Raw genomic sequence first — 8,598 nt, 5'->3', positions numbered from 1 at the left:
CGGTGTATATTTCTAGAGCGTCATTTCATTCAGACTGAGAATCATTTTCTCAGAATGAACACAGATACAGTTAAAGAGATTTTAAAAGAAAAATTACACGGATCCACGTCCACTTTTAATGAAACCATTTTTAGTGACAGTTTTGGTAATTATGTGTAATAACACTGAATAGTCTGGCTGAAAAACAGCTCAAAAAAAAAAAACAACCAATGCCCACATAATAAAGCCCAGGCGTGTGGTTGAAGTCAGAGCATGACTTACTGTAAATGTGCAACTGACGTGATGTGGCCAGCCGTCACGGACAACGGGAACTGCTTTTGTAATTAGTTGTGAGACGTTTCAAGTTGGATTTGTTAGAAACACCACAAGTGTTCCTGTTCATCAATAACACTTGAAAATATGTAAATGTGAACATTGTAAATACCTGTGATAATAAAGTGGGTAGTTTTACTATTCTAACATTATGTACACCATGTTGTTTTATGTCAAACTTCCAAACTTTCAGTGACTTTATTTAAAAATGAGATTACATTAAAAAACAATGTCATGGAAAGCAAGTAGATGAGGATTTGTGGTTGTACAGAAAGTATTTTTTGTATGAGAGAGACTTTGATTACACGTCGCTGTGCATTCGGTTTAAAGCCTCATAGTAAACAGAAGGAAAGTTCTGACAGGAAACACATCTGAGCTGGTTGACTACAATAATATTACAACATTGAATGTCATGTCCTATGCCTTTTTTTCATTCACCAAAAAGAATGACGTGATGTGACTGGCTTCATCATCCACACAAAGATGGCTCCAATTGACCAGTGTGGAAAAAATATGAATTACAGCAGCACAAGCTGTAGATGAGAGAGTCTGTGACCCATGCCTTTGTTCTGTGGGGCTGCGGCTGTGCAGTTCCCATAGCAGACACGGCTGGTCAGGATGCTCTCAATCACACAGAGATAAAAGTTTACTAGGATGGCTGAAGACAGGTGATGTTTCTTCAGTGTCCTCAAGAAGAGCAGGCGCTAGTGAGCTTTCTTGACCAGGCTGGAGGTGTTGGTGGTTCAGGACAGGTCCACTGAGGAACTTCAAGCTGGAGACATGTTCAACTGGCAACCTGTTGATGTGGATGAGTGCAAGCGTGCTTCTTTTCTCCCTCCTGAAGTCCATGATGAGCTCCTTAAATAGCCCCTAGGGTGCACTACAATGGACTAGCATCTCAGCCTGGGTGTTTTCCTGCTTCACACACAGAGTTCCTGTGACAGTCTCCACCAGAATAAAGCAGATAGTGAAAGATGAATGGACAAATACTTCAGAGTACAAATAAACCTCTGAACTGGTCCTTATTGGGATGGGTCAAAACTTTGTTTGTATTTCCCAATTTATGCAAGAATAACTCAAAACAAGTTTAAGGTTCTGAGATCTATGGAGCTGTGGAGCCTGTAAACTGTAAACGGCGCAGTGATGTGATGTGATGCCTCACAATTGTGCACCACTAACAAAGGTAAGAAAATAATTTTAACAACTTTTTTGATCATTGCTCACTCAAAAGTTGTTCCTCTTTATTCAACAGAATACAAACTAGACATTAAAACAATAAAAAAAATTATAAAAAAGTTAACCCTTACGAAACAAAAATATATTGCAATATACTAGAATTTATATTGCAATACATTAGAAAATATATTTCAATGTATCAGAAACTTCCTCATATATTTGAAAATATATAGCAATATTTGGACGGACAACCTATTGCTATATATTGATTCATATATTAAAATACATTGATATACAAACAAAACTGTATTACATTATTGCATGTATGTTTATTGAAACAAAGTAATTTTTTTATGAGTTAAGCAAGCTCATGCATAGGATTACAGAGAGGTTGATTAACAATAGTCCAAATCAAATTTTGCATGACATTCATTATATTTGACATTATATAGCCATATGGATGGACCATATATGGCTATGTATTCATTCATACTGTATATTGTAAAATGGAGATGAGAGTATTATAAATTAATTTATCATTAACAGCAGCAATTACAACATGTTTTTTTTTTTTGAGTCCACATTTTATTCCTCCACGACATTTCATCATCAACATGACATTTCAGTCCTCCACACTGCAACGTGGAGGTATACTGTACATGCATAAAGGTTGGCATATTGTGGCAGATCAGCTAACATACATTTCCTGTTGAATTGCATCACATAAAAACCCTTTTTCGGCCCTGTAATACTCTTTTCAAGCCAACTACATTTTCTAAATTTAGCACTGAACTGTGTGATTTGTCATACTGTCTTCCAACAGCAAAACATTTTCTGTCATCAAGTCTCTCTACCACAGTGTAATAATACACAGTGAATATGTGTCCATTATGCATGCGCAGATGATAATCCTGTTTACGACACTGCACAATCAAACGCTTGCGCACCTTTGCACCACGCGCGAACCGGCAGCGTACCGGCAGCGTACCGGCAGCACGGGACACAAGCGCCCACCGCTACTCTGAGTGCGCACGTGCCTCAGCGGTGAGAAAAGAAAAAAAAAGTTTGCGCTAGTGAGCTGGTCAAAGGGGAAGGATAAAGATGCTCTCAGTATAGTCCCCGTAAATTGGATCGCAGACTTCGCTCCTGAAAACTCTAAACAGGAGTATCTTATCGAGTGCCGCAGCATCGGTGGCAAGAGGCCTACTAATGGGTGGACGGTTGAAACAGCACACATTTTGCAGTTGGCAGGCAAGTACAGTGCTTTTTTTTATATATTTTTTTACTTGGTTAGTCATGCAACATTATTGATAGCAATTATCCTGTTGAGGTTTTTGCATTATTGGCCAAGTAATGTTCGCTGTAGGCTATTAGCTTCGGGACAGTGACGAGCTAGCTAACGGCCGTCACGACGCTTCATTTGAACTTTTAGCTAGCTTAAGGGCCATTAGTCACATGAGTATGAATTTTTATTTAGAAGTAAAACATTAATTAAACACTTACCTAAATTTACACTTACCAAAGTCCTAAATTGAAGATTGTCAGCTAAGATTTGGGTTAATAAGAATACTTAACTGTCAACATTGTCAGCCAATAACATTGCACAGTGAAAATCAGATAAGCGGCTGTGTATGGCAGTAAAATTTAACGTGTTAAAATGAACAGACTAAACTTATAAAAAGCAGGGGGAAAACAATACAAAAAACTGCAAAAACAGCACAAAATTAAATAATACAGTAAAATACAGTATTTGATAACGTAAGCCACATAGTTTTGTTTCTAGACATTAAATTCTGTCTTGCTACTATTTCTTACTAACAGAAAAGGAGTCTACGCTTATGACTGCTGAGCATAAACTCTTGCAAGAGGACCTACTAAAAAGCAAGAAGAGAAAGAGGGTACCCAACAAACTTTACCTTGACACACAGGAGGTAGAAAAAGTTGCAAAAAAGGTAATAGGGTTCTTTTCATTAGAGCTATTTTGATAATATATTTTTACATTTCTGTCTGTATATATTTGTACATTTATGACAGTGGTTAGCACTTTTGCCTCACGGCAAGAGCCCAGCAAGCAATTTTGCGTTTAAAAGACGCAACATACATTATGGAATCATCTCGCAAGTTATTTTGGCAGAAGCGACATGTAACCAAATTCAAGGTTATTTTGCCTAGAAGTGTTAATCATTGCCGGACTATATTGGGTCTATAGTTAACCTAGACAGTGAAATGATGGCTATTGCTTGCTGGGAGGGTTCTGGGTTCAAACCCGCTGGCAGGCTGGGGCCTTTCTGTGTGGACTTTACTCTGGTTTCATCCCACAGGCGAAAGGTTGCATGCATGTTAGGTTAATTGGTGACTCTAAATTGCCCATAGGTGTTTGTGTGTCTGTATTTGTTAGCGCTGCTGGGTTGTACAAGAACGTTCCTGGCAACTTAAAAAAATAAAAATAAATAAAAAAAGGAACTATAGTACTACAGCTATAAATTTAAACAGAGCCTAGCCATGGAACCTATTAAACTTAATGACTCGTTTTAACCAGTTTTTGGTTTAATTTTCCTAACGTTTGTGTGTATTGTTTCATACATAATTGATTTTATCATTTTTACCCATTAGAAAAACTACAGACTCATAGCTGCAAGAGCTGTTGTCCCCAAGAAGAACCTAACCACAGCCCAGTGGGGACTGCTTTAGAGGCACTTGAGGAGGATATCAGGGCCCTCAGGGAAGAGAATGAAACACTGCAGGACCAGCAGAGTGTAGGATCTTCTGCAGCCAGTAAAGATCTTGAGACCCAGGTCAAGGCTTTACATAAGGAGAACACCAGGCTGTGCAAAATGGCAGTCAAAGGCAACTATCTCTTGTAGATTAAAATAGTGATTCTTTCAGATTGAATAAATCACGTCTCCTTATTTTTGGTGTTATTGTTAGAGATGTATCTGTGACTACATTTTTAGGGGATATCTACTGATGTAGTATAGGGTTTCCTGTAGGAAAAAATTAGCCTATGGCTAAACACTGTAGTGCTACTGAGGCAAAATTGGTCTGGCAGAAACGCTGTAATGCTTTCAGAACCCCTTACTAACACATTTTGCTACACTTTGAGACACCAAAAAAATGAGCAGAGGTGTATTTTGTTTTTTACATGTTATGTATTTACAATTTGTTTGGAGTCCTGTTGTGGTAAATTTGGTGGGCCATATTTTCCAGAAATTCCATCACTCTTAGCAGCTGTGAGGACCCTCAGTTCGGACAAGATCACAGAGAGCTCAAGCAATGGTGATGAAACCGAATATGAGGCTCTACCATCACCTCCTCAACCCACATCTCCCAAACCAACATCAGTAAGTACATTTTTGTAATGGTCAATTAAAAGCATAAAACATTCTGTGGTGATTTTATTTGCTTTTATTCTGGTTTGTCTTTCCTTCTTATAATTAATTAGGTGCCACTAGAGAATGATGACTCCACCAGAGTGTTTGCCCATTGTTGGGAGACTGCAGAAGCACAACCTACAGCGAAAGGAATGGCCTGCACCCTCCTGCTGGGCCTGTTCAGCACTGATGTCCTACTGAAGTCCAACCTGACGGGAGGGGTCAACAAGGTCGATCCATCTGCAGAGATACGCCAGCCTCTGGACCCCAAGAAGCTTACAGCTTTACTCAGTAAGACAATAAGAATTTATTTTTAATGGATTAATATATTTTGCAAAGTTATTGTAAATGGTAAAGAGTAACAAACACTTTAGGACTGAAATGTACACAACTAATAGCGAAACAGATGGACGAATAAAAAGCTTTAACAGCTTTGATATTCTTTTAAATATAAAGCGATTTCTCTATCTAGTCAGAATACAACAAACATTTTTTAGCATTAAAATAGATCCCCTGTAGCAGCTTTAAAATCCCAGCACCAGCACCAATTTACCTCCCATAGGCATACGCTTCGCTACGGCAAAGTAGCTACAGTTGCTTTCACTGACCACAGTACTTCCTGGAAAACAAAGTGGATATAGTAGTATAACCTCCTTGCTCTAAAATCCCCTTGGAGAACCTTCCAACTCCTTCCTTGGTTCCTTGAGATGCCAATTCTGATTTCAGACTGAACTATTTACAGGTAACCCCCTGAAGAGCAAGGACTAGGCATAGAAGAAAAATACTACCAGTTTTAGGATCCACCTCATCTTTTGCAACAATCAACATTATGGATGTCTTTCTTATTTTATTTTCTTTTACAGATGCAGTTGTTCAGCAACACCCAGGGGCGAAGATTCCAGATATACAAACGGCCATAAAAATAAGGATCTGTGAGTTAAGACACCAGGAGAAGAAAAAGTCAATGGACAACTGAAGGACTGGCCAAGGCTGGCCAATCAGAGTGGGTCTTGATAAGTTAGCATGCGGGATCCATAACACTGCACTAAAGGATTGTCCTGTTTTTTCCACTGAGGGATTAAGATCTATTAAGATATATGTTCCTATATAAATCTGATTATATTATCATGTACATTGAGGTATATTATCACATATAATTTTACATATATATTTACATACATATACAATGGCTCAATATATAATTTCATATATTTTGGGACATATTTCAATATACATAACAATATATTAAATAGTATATTATGTATTTATTCAATATATGAAAATGGCAATAATTGCAGTATTTTCCGATATATAGCAATATATCACTTACATATATAATATATTATTAGTAATATTATGATATATTATAGTATAGATATATTATTAGTTATATTATGATATATATGTAAATGCCACAATATATGGAGACACATGAAATATATTGTCACGTAATATATTGAGAAATATATTTTTGTTGCGTAAGGGAATAATGATAAAAAGTTTTAATGGTAAAGAAAAGCTCCTGATGATCACTGACTTTTATTCAAGACTTCTGTAAAGTGGTTTCCTCACATTAAGGTTACCCGTCTCCCCTGATCCTCGCCCTTGCTTTATGTTCATTAATGAATTTATTTTTGTCCTCGCTCTACATGATTTCAATGCCATATGCTAATGTTGCCCCATCCTTTAGATCACTGTTGCTTTCCTGAAGACTTTCATGAAGGTTGTTGCTTTTGACAACAACAGCCGCCTCCTGTCAAATTAGGCATTTCCAATTAGCGCCTTCACATAAGTAAGAGGCAGAAGCAGAGCTGCTGATCAGAGCCATATGTAAGGATGAATATTCATGATTCTTACTGTGACTTTTTTCAGCTCAGTGATCTGATTCCAGCGTCCTCATTATGCTGATCCTCTGTACAAAGAGAGACAAAGTTACACAGGAGAGGGAGGGACTCAGCTTTGGCCAAAAGTTGCATTATCTTAAAGTTGGTGGCATCAAATCAGCTGTGCAACATCCAACCATGCTGTGTGTGTTTAGAACATTGGTACAGAACTTTAACTGATACAGTAGGCAGTAGTTATAAACTAGACAGTTTCTAACTACTTTACATACTAAATGTTCACAATGACTCATTACTAATTAGTTACTATAGTTCATTAGTATTATACTAGATATTTTGATGAGAACTTCACTTGGTGGTAAGGACAGACTCACTGAGACAATATGAGGAAGAAACCTTGAGAGGAACCGAATTCAGAACCTCTTTCTTATCTGGGTGACAAGGGAAAGTGGGATTAAAAATCATTAAAAACATGGATAATGGGATTTATAAATCATTATAAACATTGAGAAGGGGATTATAAATTATTATAAACACCAGAAAGTGGGATTATAAATCATTATAAACACTGAGAGTGGGATTATAAATCATTATTAATACTGAGAGTGGATTTATAAATCATTATTAATACTGAGAATGGGTTTTTAAATAATTATAAACACTGAGAGTGGCTTTATAAATCATTATAAACGAAGAGAGTGGGATTATAAATCATTATAAATACTAAGAGTGGGATTATATATTGTTATAAACACTGAGAGTGGGATTATAAATGATTATGAACACAGAGTGGGTTTTTAAATCATTATAAACACTGAGAGAGGGATTATAAATGATTATGAATACAGAGTGAGACTATGAATCATTCTAAACACAGAAGAGTGTAACTATTTGTCCTTATGATGTGATCCTTAGTCAGTGACCTAGTGAGCCAGTGATGATGTATTAATTGATAGAAACTTCAAAGCATTGTTATACAAACGTTGTTTTGTATGAACTATTTATAAGGTATACAACTAAAAGATGTATTAGCTAAAAAAAGCACATTATATACCATGAAATGAACTATACATGACTCACTTTAGCCTTGTCTGTGTCGCAGTTGTGCTACACCACCATCCACATACACAGATCATCATCATCATCATGTTTCATGCTGCAATCTGCATACATCGCTGCCATCATTTCCTTCAAAACCTTATTATAACTTTATTATATTGTACTGAATTCTGACTACGGATACTCTCCTGGACCTGAGCTGCTAACTGAAAAGTCTCTTTTTCTTAAAAAAATTAAGAAGGAAAATAAGAAGGAGATTTCCACCTGTGTATTGTAGCAAGGTCACTTTTACACTGTGATAGACAAGAGATAATATTATTTAGTAAAACTGTTGCTGACAATCCCTGAAATTCATGATTTGATTTAACCATATATTATAGAAACGTATATAGAATATGAAACAATCCAACAGAGAAAATATGAAAAAAAAAACTTTTAAAACCATAGAGGAATTTTGATATTTTACCTTTCTGTATTTTTGCAATAAATTCACGACAAAACAATTTCCAAGGCATTATATATACTGAAGAGCTCAGTGAAGACAGACATCAACTCGTGGTGAAAATATGGCACAATCACCAAGAACAGGATGTCCGTCTGTGAAAAATATGGCTGTAAAGAAGCCAACAGCAACATGACAGGAGCTGGAGCTCTTTCTGGAAACTACTGTTTACTATCTCATGTATTCTACATCTGTCAGGATGAAGAATAAATTGGAAAAACTTTACAAAAACATATTTCCAGTCTCCCAAAAACAAATGTGTTATTGTTTGATGAGACCAAGAAGAAAGTTTTTGGCCATAATTTTCAAAGACATTGTATGTTTAGTGCAAAATCAA

General features: G+C 36.5%; 1 protein-coding gene across 1 annotated transcript; it reads left to right on the top strand.

Moving 5' to 3' along the window:
- Positions 1-2,102: 2,102 nt before the first annotated feature.
- On the top strand, positions 2,103-7,724 carry LOC132852305 (uncharacterized). Its single transcript, XM_060879464.1, has 7 exons — positions 2,103-2,136; positions 2,391-2,513; positions 2,626-2,739; positions 4,102-4,335; positions 4,696-4,829; positions 4,931-5,150; positions 5,723-7,724. The coding sequence occupies exons 1-7, from the start codon at positions 2,103-2,105 to the stop codon at positions 5,833-5,835; spliced, it is 972 nt and encodes a 323-aa protein (XP_060735447.1). The 3' UTR covers positions 5,836-7,724.
- The last annotated feature ends 874 nt before the right edge of the window (positions 7,725-8,598 follow it).

Source organism: Tachysurus vachellii, chromosome 1, assembly GCF_030014155.1.
Source record: "Tachysurus vachellii isolate PV-2020 chromosome 1, HZAU_Pvac_v1, whole genome shotgun sequence".
NCBI classification, from domain to species: Eukaryota; Metazoa; Chordata; class Actinopteri; order Siluriformes; family Bagridae; genus Tachysurus; species Tachysurus vachellii.
Note: the sequence above shows the minus strand (reverse complement) of the source record. Positions and strands in the feature narration are given on the sequence as shown.

Coding starts and splice junctions, on each gene's coding strand:
- LOC132852305 (XM_060879464.1), top strand. CDS start 2,103: ATGACATTTCAGTCCTCCACACTGCAACGTGGAG. Junction 2,514..2,625: donor AGCGCCCACCGCTACTCTGA/GTGCGCACGTGC, acceptor ATTGGATCGCAG/ACTTCGCTCCTGAAAACTCT. Junction 4,336..4,695: donor GTGCAAAATGGCAGTCAAAG/GCAACTATCTCT, acceptor CATATTTTCCAG/AAATTCCATCACTCTTAGCA.